At 41.0% G+C, this 20,703-nt stretch overlaps 1 protein-coding gene across 1 annotated transcript; it reads right to left on the minus strand.

Annotated features, from left to right (window-relative positions):
* Window positions 1–2,823: 2,823 nt before the first annotated feature.
* On the minus strand, window positions 2,824–20,240 carry kdm5bb (lysine demethylase 5Bb). The gene is made up of 27 exons (XM_070910526.1): window positions 19,982–20,240; window positions 18,439–18,516; window positions 17,836–17,958; window positions 17,577–17,747; window positions 15,918–16,073; window positions 15,697–15,790; window positions 15,081–15,184; window positions 14,164–14,322; window positions 13,859–13,978; window positions 13,609–13,767; window positions 12,389–12,570; window positions 12,080–12,242; window positions 11,820–11,939; window positions 10,980–11,174; window positions 10,475–10,656; window positions 10,213–10,337; window positions 8,729–8,879; window positions 8,478–8,592; window positions 7,002–7,357; window positions 6,047–6,185; window positions 5,766–5,945; window positions 4,801–4,962; window positions 4,219–4,704; window positions 4,044–4,128; window positions 3,745–3,953; window positions 3,388–3,654; window positions 2,824–3,065 (listed from the first exon to the last, which is right to left on the minus strand). Exons 1-27 carry the CDS (start codon window positions 20,117–20,119, stop codon window positions 2,928–2,930), a joined length of 4,557 nt encoding a protein of 1,518 aa, XP_070766627.1. The 5' UTR covers window positions 20,120–20,240; the 3' UTR covers window positions 2,824–2,927.
* Between the last annotated feature and the right edge of the window lie 463 nt (window positions 20,241–20,703).

Genomic DNA, 20,703 nt, shown 5'->3' on the forward strand with positions numbered 1-20,703 from the left:
CGTGTCATCCTCAGTTTGTCAGTGATGATTCTCCCTGACTCTTTCAAAGATTTCATAAAACATACCTGAAATATCTGCTGGATACGTCATCATTAATGGACGCTGTTGTCTGCTAACTTCCAGCACACATGGACTGTTGTTTGTAATTTAGCTGTTTTATTGATATTTTATTCATATTTCCTCTCACCTCCTCACTTCCATTTCTTCCATTGTAGATCCTCTTAGTTCACATTTTCTGTATTATAGTGTTTCTTTGCGTCCTTTCATTTTGATATCCCAAAGTTTTGGTATTCTCTAATTGTGCATCCCCATCAGCTCCCTTTCAGTGAGAAGTAGATTCACAGTTGAGTGTCTTAGAGGCTATCACACTCTAAAAGTATCAAAGCTAAATTAACATTCATTCAGGCTGCACTGAAGACAAACAGCAGGTGGACAATGTTGCTGAAATGCAAATGAGAAAATCCTGTTTATCTGTTTCACTATTAAGAAGGTAAAAATGTTCGGTGAATATATTGTGTGAAGACAAGCTGCTGCAGAGTAGTAATGCAGTTTACTGGATGAGACGTACAAGACTGTTGAACAGACTTTGTACATCTGGTCCTTAAGTGTGGTTTGGCAGCAGCTTCCTGTAAAGGAATTTAATTTGTCTTCACATTAGAAGCCGTATGAGCTTCACTCTCTGCTGTTGGACAATGACGTTTCCCCCAAACACAAAAGACTTCACATAAAGCTGTAATAAATGTGTAACGCCAGGTTTATTAATCTTTCACACCTTTCAATTGCCATGAAAAACACTTAAATAATCCTCATTTAAACATACTGTACATGTCATTGTTTACATTATGAAATAAGTCAAATAAAAAACCTTCGTCTGTTGAAGAAATGTATGACTTATTTTAATCTCAGTGATGCGTCACTTTCTTTGCTCAGTGTCTCTTTCAGCAGCTGCTGGAGTTGCTCAGTGTTTGTTTTGGTGTTACGAGATCTGAAAACTCGTCTGTTGTAAGAAAAATGGGGACCTTGAAGACAAATGCAAAAACCACAACTAAGACCTCACTGATATGTACATCAGTAGCATCTGACCTGTACATTTGATCAAGAATAATAAGATCACGAGGATTGTAGCCTTCATAACACGCCCGATAAAGCATTACTGCTAGAAGACTGATAAAATAATTCTTCTACTACTACTGCCCAACATGGAGCACTCCGACTGCCTGAAGTCTTCAAAAACATGTCATAAAAGCCTGCTGAGCTTTAGCTGTTAGAACATATATTGATTTTTTATATCAATTTGAAGTCAGAGTGGAAAACTAAAGAAGTTCAGTCAACAAAAAGTCATTAAATGTTAAGTGAGCTGTGAGATCAACTTGTGAAAACCTGAAGAAGATTTTTGTCCCTCACACTCAAATTCAGTTTTCGCTATGGTGGAGGAAGTACTCAGATGTTGTACTGAAGTAAAAGTAGCGTTACCACAATGTAGAAATATTCTGCATTCAAAAGTTTACTTTAAGTACCAAAAGTAAGTAGCCATTATGCAGAATGGCCCTTTTCAGAATAATGTATATTACTGGATTATAATCATTGATAGATTAATGTGTAAATCACTAATGTTGCAGCTGGTAAAAGTGGAGCTATTTATTAATTACTTTGTATAGTGCTGTGCAGCTTTATCTATAATAAGATCATATTTCATTTGTTACAGTTAGTATTGATAATCCGAAAGTAACTGGTAACATTTATCAAATAAATGCAGCGCAATATTTGCCTCTGAATTAGTAGTGGTATAGAAGTATTAAGTATCACTTGAGTAAATGTACTCAGTTACTTTCCACCACTGGTTTAATATCATTGCCATTACACGACTCTTTGTCTCCGATTCCCACAAGAAGAAAGCCTCCCCTTTATGGTCAACCCTTGGTTACCAACAAAGAGATTAAAATAATTATATTAAAGTCCATCAGATATAAAGAATAAATGAGCTAAACTCGGAATGTAAATCATGTTAATGAGGACATCTAGTGGTTCAATGTTCAAGTGAAAGGACGAGACCTCTCCATAGAACAAAAGGGCTTTATTCCACAATATAAACTTGTAACATCTTCAGCTACCCCCCACATCCTTCCCACTATCTCCTCTGCCGGTTTACACGCTGTGGTGGTGCACGTCAGCAGTGTCCTGCTACATCGCCACTCCACAGCTGTAATCCACACATCTGCGCAGCTCTCTGTACGTCACACCGTCGCTAAAGCACCAACAACAACTCAGCGGAGATCAAGCCATTTAAGTCAATTCAGACAAAAATTATTGCTCAGATAAATAAACCTATTCTACAAAAAGAATTGGAATAATTATATTAAGATGCATGTACTAAACACTGGATTTCAAAGAAAGAAATTGTAATAGTCATTTTTTGGGGGGATAGTGGATGAAAACCGTGACTTCTGTCCCCTTAGCTCTGGTTTAACATGCAAGGAGGTTCCAGAGATAATATTAACCCTTGATTAACCCTCTTTACCGGGCGCATCATGTTGTAAGACTCCTTTGCTCTGACGTAATGGAATCCCATGCAGCACACTTCACATCCTGTGTTTTTTGTTTTGTTTTGTTTGTTTTTTTTTCATTTAGACAACCACAAACAATTCATAAGAAGAAAGAAATATATATAATATATATATATGTAAAAATACAAAAAAATAACTAAACATTATAGTTCTGGACAACAAGTCAAAGAGGAGATAGCACCGTTGTTACAAAAGGGTCGGACAGACGGGACGGGTGGGGGTTGGGGGGGGGGGGGGGGGGGGCAAGGGGGTTGGGGGTACAGGATCAGTGACACATCCAGACTGGTGGCTCGATTAAACTGACCGACGACAGGTAGACCTCTTCAGCCGTCCTTCAGAAAAAAAAGATTTTTTACTTTCTCTTCATTTTCTCATGTTTCCATCGTTCAGTGTACACCTGACACAAATGTAGTCCTCCTTCTCTGCCATCTCGGCCGTAACACCGACGCAGACCTGGTGGAACCACTGGTTACAGCTGCCGTCACACTGGACCCAATCCACCTGCAGGAAAACAATGATTTAATATTAAACCTGCAATAACTGATGTTTTTCGGTCACTTGGGGGCAGCAGAAACAAGTAACATTGACATGTCATCACTTTTTCAGTTGATATGACGCTTCAGGAGGCTGAGTTTGACAAATTAAGAGGATATTGAACAGAGGTGTCCCTTCACCTGCTGAACTCAATTCATTTTGTCGCATGATACTTATTGTGTACATTCAATATTTACACAATGGCTCTCTAAAATGGAAGGTAAACTGGCCTCCGCAGAGAAGAAGAAGGTAAAGTGTATTTCAGAGATTTTACAGGCATTTTTCTGACCTCATCTCCCTCTGGCAGCTGACACCTCTCTGCCGGACACACAGCCATCTCCTCATCAGAGTCATCGGACTGCGAGAAGTCAGAACGTGGAGAGGATGAGGTTGAGGCTGGCCTGCGCTGAGGGTTCTTTTTATTCATCTTCTGTCTTTTGTGAGAGTGCTTCTTGTCTTTCCCCCTGTGCTCTGCGTCCAAACCTTCTCTCTCCAGATGTCGCTTTGCTTTCTTTTCTGAGCCAATCATAGTTTCCCTCACACCATTGACGTCATCCTGAAAATAAAAACAAAACAAATTAAAAGTTATATTGAGGCAGGTTTGAGGGGTGCTTTAATCAAATTATTTGGAGGTAAGAGTTTGTACCTGGTCCAGTGGCAGATTATTTCCCTGAGAGTTAAACTGCATGCGCGTGTCACATTCTGTGGACTCGTCCTGTGGTGGCGACATGCATCCCCTTGTGTCCTGGCTGCTGGCTCTGTCCAATAAAACGTGGTAGAGGCTCTGGACCTCTGGCAGAGACACCTGCAGCAGGAGCCCCTCCACCATCAGCTCCTCCAGATCCCGACTCAAGCCTGTCACATAGAAAAACGTACATAAACATAAACAAAAATAATCTATAACAAACGATTCGCCCCGACTCAAGTGCAGAAACAGGCACTGACCCTGCAACGGGATGCATCTTTGCTCGGTGTAGAAGACGGTCTGAGCATGGCTTGTTCTGTTCCACTCTGGAGTCAAACAAGGAGCCTGTAACAAAAACATCAAATCCCAGACTTAATATTTGCTTATAAAACCTTTAACTGGTACAAAAAGAGGCAAAATGAGATGAAGAGCGACCTGAGTGTTGTTGTGAGTGTCATGGCTGCCTGATGCCCAGCGGGTTAAGGTGGGCGGAGTTCCTGGCCGCTCCTCCAGTTCTGGTAGGTTACAAGACTGCGAAATCTGCTGTGCTCGGTGCTGCCAGTCAACTGTCCTCTCAACCAGATAGTGCAGTGCATCTCCCTCTGGCAGGCGCACCCCTGTGCGCCGCAGAGATGCTAGCAGAGAGAGGACTTTGTTCAAGGGGGGCTTTTCTGACCGCTGGCACTGCGGACAGAGCCACAGCTGCGTTTCACAGGAGTCTGACGGGTCTCTAACACACACGCTGTGGAAGGCATCCCTGCAGAGTTCACACTGTAGCATCGCACCCATGGGTGCCATCTGACAGACACACACCTTCAGGTCCATGCAGTCTGCTGTGGGAAGGAGCTTTGACTCATTTGCTGCCCTGAGATTAGAGAAAGCCTCCATCTCCCTCACCCGCAGCTCCTCCAGAGTTGCCATCTGGTGAATAAAACACAGACTGAGTCAGAACATCTCCTGATAGTGAGAGTCCATTAGTCCCACAGTCCCTTATATTATATGAATTACTACACTTACTGCAGAGGTAGAATCCTTGGTCTCTGAAAGCGCTTTTTCCACATCACTGAGAGTGTTGAGCCTTGGTGTTTTCTTTTTGTTACTTTTAGGCGACTCTTTCCCTTTCTTGGCCTTCCTCTTTGGAGAACCTACATTTCCAACTTCACATCTTGGACACAGGACCTGTGATGAACAAAATAACTTGTCAGGCTTTCGCAATAACAGGCACAGAGGAGTAAAGGCCAATTTTCTGCTTGACTATCTTCATGCGCCGAGTCTATTTTTGCTGGAGCAACTTGCATCTCTGAAGCATGAAATTCATTTGTAAATGTGCGTAAATGAGTGTTTTTACTGGTAATTGACTTAAAATGACCATTTAAATGATACCTTTCATTTGTCACCGACTTTGTCTTAACACATATACAGCAAAACACTTGTTTGTAATTGGTGACAGAGATGGAGAGAAAGAAAAGAGAGGGAAGGAGGGAGACTCTTTAAACCTCCATCCTGTCCTCTCCTGCTCTATGTGATGATAAATACTTTGTTTTGATGCAGAACTCATGACTTGTTTTCTGTTTCTGCTTTAAGACAATGAAATGGTGATTTGATCGTGGCTCGTAAATACTACACGTTACACTTCAGTAATTTTCAGGTTGCTGCACTGCAATTCCTTACTTTATTATTATGACGTCGTCTGATAAAAATTAACATAAATACAGGTTACGTTAGGCTGAAAATGAGTAATCACAGAGAAAGTGAGGTACAGCCATGAAGCATCTGTTACCACATCTAAATGAGCTGCACGTGTGTTCAATATTCTTGTAAAACATGAAAAATGCTGTTGTTAGAAACTTGGCAGCTGAAGAACAGACGCTCAGTTTCTGAAACATTTGCAGTGGATAATAAAAAGGAGCAATCGGAAACACATAAGGAGTAAGTGAGCTCAAGGGCTTATTATTCATTTTAAATCATTTCTGTGATTTTACCTCCAGTAAGGTTAGGGTTGAGTCTCTTGGAAAGAAAGTTGTAGCTGCAGATTCTTTCCATTCTCGCACTTCTACCATTAAAGACTCCAGCCTGTCTAAAGGGTCCAGGTGGACTTGAATGGCTTGTCCTCGTAGCAACATGTCAGAGAGGCTGTCCATCATCGGTATGCCACCACTGACCTGAGAAAAAACAAACAAACAAACAAAAAGCAGCTTATTTCACTGTTAATCAAATAAACCCAAACAGAGAACGAGTCATGAAAAGTCAAGCGTGTCCTAACCTGAAGCTCCTCGGCTTCCTGAAGCCACTCTCGGGCTTTTCTGATGGTGTCTTTCAGGAGGAGACAGTTTGGGAGGTAAGCGGGGATGCCAGGCGCCTTCTCAGCAGCAGCACTAAGAGTCTCTATGGAGTGTGGTGGTCTGGTGGGCAGACAAACACATATACTGTAGGTAATAAACATAGATACCCTGCATCACCTCCAAGTTAATAACTCACTATAACAAGAACTGTCATGGCATTTTACTTCCGAGATCTTCACAGGAAGCTTTCTGAAATAATTTGTTCCAACCAACCATCAAAATATCCTGCAGACAGTTTTCATGGGATAAATTTAAAGCCAACAGTGTAAAAACCAAAACATGGAGTACAACTTAAGTCATGAGAAGTGTCGAGAAAATACAGTTATAAACAATATTTTTTAATACTGTGAAACCCAAAATTCAAAGCTGCAGTAAACTAAGCATGGTGAAGGAACATAACATTTTTTAGCGCCTTGACTTGAAATTAGTTTTTCTGATAATGGAGAGAAAAGATGCACATTCCTGCCAGCCATGCCATTAAAGCCTTTGAGAAGCACTTGTGACAGTTAATACTGAACAGCACTGAGAACCAATGGAATGAGGGCAGAACTAAATGTGATGCTCACTTTTTGTTGATCTTGTTGAATATTCTAGCGGCAGCATTTTGCACTAGCTGTAATTAAAATGAAGCAAAATCAGGAGCACTGACGTAATATTACATCATTATCACTTACAATCAGTGCAAATACCTGGACAGAGAGTTACAGCTGTGATACAAAATGACATTTTAGAAATAATTTGTTTTTGGCTTAAAGCCACTATTTGACAGATAATGACAACCCATCACAACGTCTTCTTGTTGATGTTTTGGGTGTTATTTTCCTCCCTGTGGCTTAGACGCCAACATCATCATGGATCAGTCAGTGCTGCCCTCACCTGGCTTTAAGGAGACTGCTCGCCTTGTCCTCCCAGTGCTCGGACACAGTGAGCAGCTCCTGCAGGCGTGCCATGGCTTTCTCCACGGACGGATGAGGTGACAGGCCGACTCCTTGGTCGATGAGCCTCCTCATGGTCTCCAGAGTCAGGGTGGCAGGCTGGGCGCTGGCCTGCTGCACCCCCTCCAGCCAGCGTGCCTGTTCCAGCCTCACTCTGAGGCGGGGCAGCTCAGGCAGCTCCACGTCAAAGTCAAAGCTGACGTCTAACAGGCTCTGGATCTCGGTAACGCTGGGAACTTCATCTGCCAGGACCTTCTCACTGTGCTGCTGGAAGTCCTCGATGCGATTCAAGAGTTCCTGAAGAAGTTCAAACATACAGATCGTCAAAATTAACGCTTTTGCATACCTGACTTCTGTGTTAATCAAATTCATATTCATTATATCCCACAGCAAACTACGTGGTTGCCTAAAGCCAGACAGACACTGTATGGATTAAAAGGATAGGTTCACAACTTTCAATTCTGTCTTAAAACAATAGTCAGGCGCCTATATGAACATGGAAGCAGGTTTTGTTTGTTTTGCTTTCCATCAAGAGATCCTTTCCCAATGTGCTTCCAATGTAAGTGATGGGAGACTAAATCTACAGTCCTCGTTCTGTGTAAAAATGTATACCAAATTTTATCTGAAGGTAAGGTGAGGCTTCAGCAGTCTGAGTTCAAAGTTACAGTGCTTTTAGTACGAAATTCCCTCGTTGTGTTACTGTCCCTCCTACGCAGCTCAACAAGGAAAACATTGTCCAGGGAGAGAATTTCATACTAAAAACACTAACTTAGGAACATAACCACCTGATTCGTCTAACTCAGACTGCTGAGGAATATATGTCTGCACAGAATGCAGAGAACTGTGGATTTTGTCCCCCATCACTCGTATTAAAATTGCTTTAGGAAGCGATCTTTTAATGGCCAGTGTGAACCGGATCAAGTCAGTTCAGTTTGAGGCGGTCGCAACGCCGGATTCATTGATGGAACAATCAGCGATCTGCCTCTGGGACAACCGTTGTCTGCTGTCTTGCAGTTTGAGCAGTTCCACAGGCTGATTCCACACAAGACTGCTGTCAAAATGTCTGTTATGACTTGTCGTGGGCTTCTTTTAACATTAGTGGATTGGTATTTTACATGTTGCGGCTAAAACTGTCTTGATTGAGATATAAAACTGAGCACTGCAGCAGAACAGACACCATATATTCTGCAGCTCCATATTTTTCTTTTTAGCTTCTTACTTTCCACTTAAAGTAAAATTCCACAAAGTAATGCCGCTTTTGTGTTTTTTGGTGAACATTGTTGAGGACACAGCTGACTTGTTTGAATAAACTTTACTGGAATTGTGACTGGAAAAAAACGGCCAGGGGTTCAGTGTTTACGTTCAGTGTGAGCATAAAAGTCGCAGTTTCTGGATGCATTTCTCCTCCTCAGCCTACCTTCAACATGGGGGCCTGAGGGAGACTGCAGGAGAGGTTATACAGCTGCCTCACAAATGAACTCAGCTCCTCCACAGTCAGCTGGCTGCATGATTTCCCACTACCACACCGATACCTAGGGGAGAGGATCCAATGAATTAAAGAAATGAACCCGATCAAGGCACTAATACTATTTCCTGACTTGAGCAAACATGTAAGGAAATGTGAAGACAGCTAATTTATAAACCTGTAGTAGAGTGTATTAATCCTACCTGGTCTGCCTCTTGCCATTTAACAGCTGCTGTGCCACCGAGGAGCACTTCTCTGCATCTTGTGTGACCAGACGAAGCCGTCGCAGCAGGTCGTTGTCGGGGAACAGCTTGGACTCTGATTCAGCAAGAAGGGAGCGAAACACTGGCAGGCCTGAGGAGAGAACACCTGGTTAATCACAGTCTGACACATAATGAAACATTCACTGTTTAATTAACCTAACACATTGAGTCTACTTGGTTTTCATAATTTCTGGCCACAGTGATAGTGTTGTTTTGTAACATTTGCTTAAAAACAAAAGGGACCATACCAGTTGGTTCCGCCCAGTAAATCCAGCGTTCATAACTTAATTATTTTCCTACCTTCCAGGGGCCCCTTGTTTTCAGTTCATTTTAGTACACAATCAAAACAAAACACTTGAAACATGCCCAACATAACTAATGCATCATTATGAAACACTAGACTGCACCCAAGTTTTGAGTTTTAATAGTGTTAAACCTTCCCGGGGGTGCATTCATGTGCTGATGCCAGAGCTTCACCGCTCAGCTACCACACAACATTTTAATCATGAGCTATGATATTTGGAAACTCAACAGAGAAGACAAATAATTATCAGAACATGTCCTCATGAATGTCATAAAAACCTGTTAGAAATTTGACACAGTTATTCTGAAGGGTCTATGAAAATGATTTTGCTGACTTCAGAGTGGAAAACAGTTTTAGCTACACGACAGCACATAAACGCACCAATCCTGTACTTGGAACCCAGATTTTATCTATAATTAGATGATCAGGGCTGGAGGACCAGCATAACAAAGAAGAGACTCCCATAAAGTTATGATGCTTTCCAAAGAAAATGTCCTCCCACGAGAAGACAATTACTCTTTCTACAGAACAACTGTTGTACCGTATCAGTTTGAGCCAGAGTACACAGAGGACGACATGGTGCAGAAGGCGAGCAGAGCGAGACAGGGAAAGAATATGGGACACTGTTTCTACATCCTGGGATCAGCCAGAACACCTGCCTTTGAACAGACGCCAAACTATGCAATCCACAAGTGTGTTTGCTGCCATGACATTTTGTAACAGCTGTTGGAGGAGTTATGAGCACAGCAGTGATGCAGTGGACAAACTTTCATGTGTGTAAGTACACATGTTGACAAAGCTGTTCATCCTTCCCAGCTACAATGTTTTGGTGAGAAACGTGGTGAGCTTCACGGAGCAGAGTCCGTCCAATCAGAACTATCTGTGAGCTGGACATCTGTCCTACAGACCGATATATATCTCCACATAGAGGATAAAAGATCGTTGTGTTTAGCAGGCAAAGTACTGAATGTTAAGGTGGGTGTTTCACCTGACCTTTTCATTTTGAAAGGTTTAAAAATTCAGCAAAATATCACAAAAGCTAATAGTATTTATGTGGCTTAAACCACTGGTATGGTCCTTTAATGCTTTGTTAGTTTTCTTATTTGCTCTCTCTGCTCACCTTTCTTCTTTTCCAGTTTAGCCTCTAGAGTCTCTGTCACAAGGGAGGCCCAGTCATCATACAGTTCAGCTCGCTGCTTCACAGCCGTCATCATGGGGTGCAGGTCTTCCAGTGTGTATCTGTAACTGCAAACAGAGCACTGAATCTATGGCGGTACACAGTAATAATAATAACTATAAGACACAAAACACACAGATGCTGCGCTCTGATCGTGTGTACACAGCCTGTAAACTGCCTGAGAATCAGCTCCAGAGGGACTTACTTCAGTGTGTAGTTGTTGAAGGGGCAGGAGCAGAGGTCGTTGATGTGGTGCAGACAAACCAGTACTCCTGGGCTACAGGGACAGGTGACGGCAGACAGGTAGCAGGTTGTCCTGCACTTGACACACTGCCGCTCGTCATCCTGGAGGTGATCGTATTTTGCCTCCTTGAAATGCAACAGCCCCTAAACGTGTGAGACGACCACAACAAATAGGTTAAAAGCAAATCCAAGTAGAGCGTGACACGTGAGCGTGATATCTCTTTACGCTGTGTTTAACATGTTTAACCTTGCATTGCTAGCTATCAACAAAAGCGACACACTCTTATATGTTTTTAAACACTGAAAATAAATTTAATTCTGCAGAAAGCTAGTTGTGTGCACATCCCGTCTATATTTAGGCCAGATACAAGATAACAGAAGAAAAAACAGAGAGTATCTGCACATGAATAATCTACACAGTGCACAGTATAACTATAGTATTGACATGATAATGAGGACTATCCTACCATTTTCTTCACTTTCTCTCTCAATTTCAGCTCTTCTCGGATCATGGCAACCATGTCCTTGTGGACAGCAGATGCCAGGACCACATCGAGGGTGTCTGCTTTCAAGGCCATGTTGCACACCATCTCATCGTGGGAGAACACGTTGTACCGGTGCAGCATACGATAGTGGTCGACGCACTGCCTGCCAAGAGGCATCTGGAGTTGCAGAAAGGAAAGAAATGGGTTGTAAAGACAGTTCATGTTGCATCGAATCAACTAAAGTAATTTGCAATAATTTTTGATAAATTGATTCTTCTTTTAAATACATTTTAGGCTAAAATGTCAACATTTCACTGGTTCCAGCTTCTCAAACATGAATACTTCCTGGTTTTCTAAGTCTTCTGTGATAGTAAACGGAATATTTTTGGGTTCTGTTTGATCTGTTGGTCAGACGGAACAAGACTGGGAACTTGTGATGGGCATTTTTCCCTATTGGCTGACATTTTACAGACCAAACGATTAATTGAGAAAATAATCTATAGATTAATTGATTGAATTAATTGTTAATAGCAGCCCTACAAGAAATAAAATGGCCTTTGCAAAACAACACATGAAAACACTCTGAATACTGATCTTGCATTAATCAAAACAAAAACTCACACCGGTACTTGTGTGTTGGTTGCACTTCGATTAGCTATAAGTTTCTCTATGTAATACCGTTGTAAAACCATTAACAATTAAAAATGAAAGAATTGAAAATGAGCTCTCCGTCTTTTACAAGGGCTGCCATTTTATGTAATTATTCTTGAGGAAGTGTTTTGATTGTGTTGTTAGGAACAACTCAAATAGCATGACCCATACCCAGTCCACAGTGCAGAAGTTGACCGCCTCAGCGAAGTTGAAGCCCTGGTTGAAGCCGCTGTGGTAGGCTCGAGGAAACGTGATGACAAACTCACCAGCACACTGGTTTGTTCTGTAAATCTGAAGGACATAAAGGATGCTTTATGTTCCTGTTAGACACCAGCTGCTCGTTCGTGAAATTGTCAGCTGAGCATTAATAGATAATAATATAATAGATAGAAAGCATCAGTGTATGTGAAATAAGATACATAAATACATACTGGGACTCCGTGGGCCATCAGGGTGTTGGGGTTCATGATGGTGACCAGCTGGTGCAGCAGGTCAGGCTGAGACTCAAACAGCTCCGGGGCCAGTTTCCTCATCACCTCCTCCAGCTGTTCTGCAGCAAAACCAGGAGCTCCGTACCAGGTTTTGGGTTCCCCCCTTGTAGTGAATAAGATAAACAGAAGATTTAGGTTGAAATTAAACAAAAAATAACAAAGTCTAGACCTGACATTTACCATCACAAGCCACCATAAATAATATTTTATCTCTTATCAAGAAAAGCCCTTATGGTAGCAGACTATTACCAGTGCAGGTAGTTGATGGAGTAGCTCCAGTGATCCTCAATGTGCCAGCAGAAGGAGGAGAAGCACATGCCAACATAAAGCCATGGCAGTGTCATGCCACAGATGTCAGCTGTCACATGAGTCAGTACAGAAGGGTTCATCATCGCCAGGTTGTTCAGGTTCCAGCCACACTTCAGGTATTTCTGCAAGAGTTGTACAAGAGAGTACATCCAGGTTTTATTACACAAGAATTACAATGCAATAAATATACTGTTCACACCACTTTATTTTACATGAGACTGATACTATCTGATAATATCAGATATGGCTGCCACACAGAGTTTCTGCAGTATTCACTATGTTCAATTTAAAGGGTAATTACGGTGTTTTTAAACCTGGGCCCTATTTTTTTTTTTTTTACATATTTTGTGGTCTAAAGGACAAATAGGTACATAAAGTTTTGAAATTGCACCAGTAGATTGTCTCGCGAAACAGGCTGCAATGGCTGCAACGTAATCCTTGAGGGCAACTGTGCGCGTCAAAGGCATGTCCACTAAAAGAGCTTGTTTTTGCCAGTGACAGACTCAGTGTCAGACGTGTTTGACAACATTATGGAAAGGATCCCTACAGAGACAGACTTTTTGTTTAACCAGAAACAGAAGTCTCGCTTGGGGAGAAATCTCGTTCTGAACTATCGCGAGAGTTGAGTTCCAATTATTATAATAATAATAATAATAATAATAATAATAATAATCATTACAAATACTGGAATTACTTTTAAAGACATTTTTAATAGCTTTCTAATACCACATAAAATTTCATAATTGAAATTATGGAAAACAAGTAGGGACAATATGGCCTAGAATTATTTATTATTATGTCACTTCCCAGCCGTATATAACAATAATTTGTTATGATACAATTAACTTAATTAATGCGACATGGACTTGGATTAACAACATAAAATTAAAGAATTGATTAACCAATTAAAAATGATCAATTATTTTAAGTCAATTTAAGATTTTGCTAACACTGACACTTGCCCATTATAAGACGATGAGCTTCTTAACTACTGTAGCGAGCAGAAACTCCACTAAAAAAGGATTGAACAGAACATTTAGTTTATAAACGTACAACCTGCAACCAGATACATGAACATTTTATAACTATCATTACTGTCAACAATAGACAAGACGTTTTTTACTCTCTAAGGCTTTGGGGGGCTTGTTTCCGGGGCATACCTCATCAGCTGGGGAAACCTTAAATCTTCCATTTGGAATGGGGAATCCGCTCCCGAACTCCTTTGAGGCAATATCTGCTCCATACTCTACAGTAACATCCTCGTCGATGGCTCCCACCAAACGCCAGAACTCTTTCTCCACCAGCTCTGTGGGTACCATCTGTAATGAATACGTGAGAAAGACAATTCAAATGTAAAATACTCGCAGCAAGAGAGACTGACAGATTCAGTCTAAAACGTTTTCTACTCACATGAACTGGCATGTTGAAGTAATCGGATTTGAATGCATCAGCCATTTGCCCAAATGCACGTAGGGAATAGTCTCTGTATGCTTGTTCAAAGCCGAATGCCTCGTGAGGTTTGTTGCATTCCTACAGGTAAGATAAAAAAATAATAATTGAACAAATATGTTAAATATGTTTTGGAGCCATTATAAATGTTTGTGTCTTTTAGGAGCAAACAGACTTGTTGTTCTTGTTGTTTCGATAACTTGCACATCTCCTTATTCAAGAGTCAGTTTGCATCCCGTTAATCAGACTTTGCAGCTTATCCTCACCTGAGCCAGACACTTGGGGCACCTCCAGTCTCCTTTGGGGATGTCGTGCAGAGGAGGGATCAGGCAGAAGGTGTGGTAGCTGTCGTCACAGCCGTCACACAGCAACAGACGGTCTTCTTCTCCCCCACTGCCACACACCAGACACACAACCAGATCCACCTAGAGAACAAAAGGAGGAGTTTGTCGAGAGTGGAAAGTGACGTTAACTCTCTGTGAAACAGTCTTCTTTACAGAGCCTTTTCAATCTGGAACCTCTCGTATACCGAGAGTCCAGACTTTCATTTACACCTCAAATCAGATAGCATATTACTACTCCACAGACTGCTTACTGACATAGTTACACTAAAAGAGGAGGAAAGATTGCATATGTGTCTTGGAGAGACGGATGCATTTACACCTTGTCAACATCTGTCTAGAATCAGATTTCAATCCGTCGCGTCTTGGATGCATTCACACTTGTCTTTTCTGATGGGAAATGCGATCTGTGCAAGACGCAAGAAGTAGCGTTTCTCTGTGTTAATAGTTCAAACCTGTTCCAAATCAACATTATTCCCTTATTTCTTCCACTTTTCACATTCCTCCTGTAAATATTTCTTTCTTTGATCTTTTATGCAATTACATGTCAAGTTAATCTTGTTATGTCTGCTATGTGTTTTTCGTGTATACTTGTGGACCCCAGGAAGACTAAAAAACTACATTAGCAGAAGCCAATATGGTTCCTATAAACACATTTTAAATAAACAATGTAGAAGAAAAGATGAATTTAATGTTTGATTAAAGCTGAGCTAAGACTTTTGATGATGCATTCAACTGTGTAGCCTATAAATGTTTGATCAAGAAATGTGATCTCTCATGCAGGTACATCTCATGTCAAAGAGGAGATAAAAGCCATTTCTACTTACTGGACTCGGAGGAACCAGAGGGATGAATTTCTTGTACCGTGACTTGGATTTGTCAGCTTCAATTATTGGTTCCTTACTTTCAGCTGGTTCCTGTTTCACTGGAATGGGAATCTCTTTTTCTACAAGAGAACAGGAAACATTACTAACGCCATGACCAAGCGTAGCACTTGTGTTTTAATTTAAAGTTTAATTAATTTAAATTTAAAGAACTTCTACAGTAAATACACTTGACTTTAACACCCCCTATTTAGCATTTATAAGCAGAATATAAACATTAAATAAATAGTTTAAAAGACATTTTAATGTAGTTGTTAAAGTGTTTATTAATGGTCAGTAATTGTCGACAATTATAACTTATGTTATGAAGACATATGTGTTTTACTATATTGTCATTCATTATGTGTTTATACACCAGTCTCCACATAGGGGTGCCTGCAGGAGGAGAAAAATATATTACTGAACACTTTTCTCTGCCTTCTAAACTACATTACAGTGTGTTATAAACCATTTATGAAATGTTTGTGTGCTGCTTATAAATGCTAAATAGAGAGGGTGTGTTGAAGTGAAGTGTTACTGTAAATAAATGTCCTTAATGTAACAATGTTTTGACTCTTGAGATGTGGGTCCTGACCTGGTTCTTGCTTGGCAACCAAAGAACCCATCCTCCGACGCAGGTTCGGTTTGCTCTCGCCGGGCTCACCTGGTTCGGTCTTCACACAGACACCCTGCAGAAAAAGTGAGTTGTGAAACTCCCGCCAACTTAAAACTACTAAAATCGTGATGTGGGTGTGAAAATATGTGGAGAATAGTTTTTTTTGTCAGGCGTTTGTGGCGCTCTTCAACAACACCCACCTCACACTTCATGCGCTTGGCTCTGCGAGCACTGGGGCAAGCGTCCGGCGTCTGGGCAAGCTGCCTCTGAGCCTGGTCCTGCAGCTTGTGCTCCTTGGTGTCCGTGTTCTCCGTGCTTGCTGGACTCTCCACTGGCTGGACCTGCTTCTGAACACACTGAAGGAAATAGCATGCCAGTTAAAGTCACAGCTCGCTAGCTATTAAAAGCATTGTGTGCCTAACTGGAAATACCTGTATGCTCAAATGCAGAGATCAGTAAGATACAAGTGGAATACTAGATACAGCTCCTAATATGAATATACAAACACAGACAGGATAGATTTAAGTGTCTAAAACAGGAAGTGTGGATGCAGCACAGGCTACATCTACATCAAGGATCTACATATATGATTATTATTTCTGTTTGCCAGTGGTAATAAAATATATACATGACAATATGTGACAATAAGTAGGAAGTATCAGCAGCTACCAAACGTGGTTGAAAGACTGAGACATACTCTGTCAAAGACAGTATTTGCTATTAACATACAGCCAGAGGACAAAAGAGGCCCTAAGAAGGATGTGGTTAGTTGCAGTTTGTAACCCCAAACAGGGAGCACATAAACGAAGGAGGAACATGCAAAAGACAAAAGAGAGATTTGAGTTGTGACACAGGTGTGCAGGTAGTGAATATCAGACTTTCAGGAGTTTCCTGTGAGTTGGCAGTTTAATTATAGTGGACCTTGAGAAGGACAGAAGAGAAAATCTAAAACAATATTTGAACTGATACATGATTAGCATCTAATTGCTGATGGCTGCCTGTCACAGAAACCAAAATAATTGTATTTTACATTTGTCTTGAGACGCATGCCAAGTGTAGGTTGAGTTGTACAGGTGAGGATCACTTGTTTGAGGCGATCCTTTTGCTGTAAAACCAGCTGATGACTGCTCTAAGAAGGGTTACATTCCCAATACTACTCTGCAAACATTACAACAACAAGCTGAAAATACAGTACACGGCCCAGCAATAGATAAACATGCATTTTGCTCATTGTGAAGCTGAGTGGCTTCGAAGCATGACACAAACATACCTTTTCAAATTCAGGATCAGCCTCCAAACACATCAGTTTGGAAGCTGGCTCTGGTGCCTGAGGCAAGAGAGAGTTTGGGTAATTAAACAATTTAGGGTGACTTGTCCAAGAGGTCACACAGCACCAATCCAAGGACTTTGGATAAACTCTCTTGCAACACATTATGGAATATTAGGACTCAAAAGCTCTTAAATTACATGACTATACACCAGATGATGAATTCACTCTCAGTTTATTAGCCAGACAGCAGTTAACTTCTCCAAAGACACTGAAAACAACAACAAACTATAGAAGCCCAACACAGAACGTGCGTCCTAATAATCTTTATGGTCTTAATATAATCCACATTCCCTTCAAATCTTTGATAGGAGGAGTTACTCCTTGTTAAAAATGAGACACACATGTTCTAGAGTAATAAATGCAGAATTCAACTTTGACTAATATTAAATGCTTGGTGGTAATAAACAGTATGAATACACATTATTAGGGCTTTGTTTACAGATGAACCACACACTGCTGTATTAGATGACAGCTTCTCTTTTGTCTTCAGGAACAAGATATGCTGTCATATTGCATGTGTCCTACTCACCAGCAGATTTGCTCCACTCTGAAACAGGTTGTAGGGATAGAGCATTTTCTCGTAATGCCCTCGCAGGTGTGAGCCGACAGCTTTGCCAGGGGCGAAGCCCATTTGTAGTGCAATCTTGGTCCATCGCCTGTCCCGACAGACAATGTCAAATCCACCCTCGTCTGCTACCAGCTGGAACGACAGTGAGTTAATGGTGTGAGTTGCTTTATTGCATTTTTAAAATATATATAAATAATGTGCATTGACATCAATTATCAACCTTATTTAGCTTATATAAATCCAAAATCTTCCTCTCTACGTGAGGAATCTTCAGGGCACATCCCTGCAAATCCCAGAATTTGGCAATCTGGTCCAAGAAGTTGAGCTTGACTCTGGTCTGTGCCTGGGAAAAAATATATATGAAATGACAACAGTGAGCTACAAATAAATTAAAATCAAGGAAATCAACCGAGACAAGGAATTCAAGGACAAGCAAGACAATCACTGTGGAAAACAAAACTGGGGCCAAAAATAATTTGAACAGGCTGATATGTCTCCAAGAACATGGGGTAGTGTGTCCTATTGTTTAAAATAAATAAATAAATGCACCTTCAGTTTCATTTTTTAAAAGCTTGGATTAAGTAACAATTATGCATTGCAATTTCCAGTCTAAATTCACAGTTTATCCTTTGTTACATAACACTATCACAAGACATTAATTACATTACTGTTCTTTGTTATCAGTGCAGCCTGAACAGGCTTAATAATTACATTAACGAGGTAAAAAATGGCTATTAAATGCACATTTTACTTGTCTTGCACTGACACACAAACTTAGATATAGTCAAATAATCACTGATATAATCTGACTAACAAAACTCACCTCCAGTTCATTGAGCCTCTGGATCCGAGGAACAAAGTGAAGTCTGTCAACATCGCAGGCAAACGGAGGCTGCCAACCCTAAACAGCAACAAAAATATGATGGCACATGAACATGATGGCACGTTATCATAACATGCAGCCTGGATTTTTATGTAGTTTGCAGTTCTTATGATTTTCATTCTTGCATTGATAAGTCATATTACTGTCTATTTATTTTTCCTTTCAAGATGGCCCCCTTGTGACAATTGTTTTTCAAAGCATGGACGCACATTTTTTAGAAATGTTCATATTCTTTTCTCATGGTGACTTAACTAAACTGAAATTGGGTAGATAAATATGGCTTCACGTTTTGCAGGTTTTTATAGTGATGTAAGAATCAAGTTTGGTAGAAAAGCAAGGCCTGCTGATACTTAAAGAACACAGTGATCCTTTTCAGTATATAACTCACAACTCCAATCAATATCCATGTCAATACTACACACGGCCTAACATACACAATAACAATACCCTATCATGCAAGCACAGACCCAAGTTCTTGTTTTAAGTCAGTAGCCAACATCCCCCACTGGCACACAAAATGGCCAGATGGAAGACTCACTCACCAGCCCAGCTTACCACAAAGCCAACATGGAGGACAACACCCTACAACACAGGCTCATACATGAACAGTGGCTCATCTTCAAGAAACTTAAATTATAATAACATGCAACACACGTGTAATGTGGTGTAATATGGCGGGTTAAACCACAAACTTCAAAAGTCACAACTTGTTATTTAGCAATAATGGTGTGAGTTGTGATTAAATAACCCAGTGTACTTTTTGTCCCATCATGGGGAAATTTCTCTGACACTCCACGGCATGAAGGCAACATTAATTTAGCCTGAAAATAAAAACACACTTCTTCAGAGATTCATTAGAAAACTGCCAGTTGACCGAGAAGTGATGGATCACACAGGCGCAAGTACACTGAGTGACCCAACTGCATCATGATGCTCTTCAACAAATTATCCATAAATAACGTCAACTGCAGGACTGTCAGGACATTAAAGGACAAATAAGAGAGAACGAGAGTTAACATCAATGTCTTATGATCCTATCATCAGATACGCAGCCGAATGGCTTCCGCATAGCCACCTATGTCAAAGCCTTGTGCTAAATTATGACAGGTTGGTTGGAGCTGTTAGCTAGCATTAGCCTACTAGCTAAGTGGCTCAATGACCGGGACCACCGAGGCTTTGTTGACACACGGTGAACCACGACTATAATCCACTTTTAACACATTGGCGCATCTATATTACTACTAACTAGCTCAAAGTAGATCAAAATAACAGCACGGTTAAGCCGAGTGTAATTATAAATGAGAGCTAGCTAGCTGTGGCAGCACAAAGAATGAACATAGCCGTGTATCCGCCATGTTGAACAGTCCCTTTAAATCCCGAGCGCTTGGTCCATCTACAGCGGTCTTAACGGTGGACTAATTCAGCATCCGTGTCGGTGTAACGTTTTATCGTCTTTAATCACACTCACCGGAGGCGGGCGGACTTTGCAAATGCCAGTTTTTTCGGCGATGGGACGGATCTTATTGATGAAACAAAAAGGATCTCTGAATTCCTCCCAGCTGGGCTCGAAGACCGGGCACTCCGGAGGAGGCTTGAACTCGTCCGGCCGAGGCAGGCTCATCGTTAACGGACCGACCCGGTGGTAGCTCGGACAGGACAGGTCACTGCTTTAAAAAAAAGTATCGCCGTGTTACGCTTCTCCTTGAGTGTTTTATTTAATTAAATTTTTTTTTTTAAAGATCCCGTTTGTTCACCGTCAGACTCGGTGGCAGTCAGTCGTCATCAACACGAGAGGAGGCAGCTTACACACATACAGCCTGCGCGCACACACAAACATACACTCACTCACTCACACACTCACGCGCACACATCCATGCACAGTGAAGAGAATGTTCCAAGGCAGTGAGCACGTCCGCTCAAAAAACTAGACACCACACAGTTCTTATTAATGCGTGTGTGATTTCTCAGTTTCCGTAATGTTTATGGTGTTAAATCGACTTCTTATAAAGTAACTAGAGCTAAATATTGTTCCCATTTTTATGTCGGCTTTGTGGTGAAATAAATCTGTTGTTAATAGTTCTTTTTTTATTACAACCCCTTTATAAAAGGACATCATATTGTTACACTTTAAAGTCTAATCTCATATTCTTAAACTTAAGTAACTACACAATCTAGACCTGGATTGAGCCTAATTAATTGTTGAGA

Source organism: Enoplosus armatus, chromosome 8, assembly GCF_043641665.1.
Source record: "Enoplosus armatus isolate fEnoArm2 chromosome 8, fEnoArm2.hap1, whole genome shotgun sequence".
In the NCBI taxonomy this organism is placed as follows: domain Eukaryota; kingdom Metazoa; phylum Chordata; class Actinopteri; order Centrarchiformes; family Enoplosidae; genus Enoplosus; species Enoplosus armatus.

What these genes read in the sequence shown, in the direction of transcription:
- kdm5bb (XM_070910526.1), bottom strand. Translation starts at nt 20,119, where the DNA reads ATGAGCCTGCCTCGGCCGGACGAGTTCAAGCCTCCTCCGGAGTGCCCG. An exon ending in ACAAGAAATTCATCCCTCTG is followed by an intron (nt 14,323 to 15,080) that starts GTTCCTCCGAGT and finishes TTTGTTCTCTAG; the next exon opens with GTGGATCTGGTTGTGTGTCT. An exon ending in TGATGGCCCACGGAGTCCCA is followed by an intron (nt 11,940 to 12,079) that starts GTATGTATTTAT and finishes TATGTCCTTCAG; the next exon opens with ATTTACAGAACAAACCAGTG.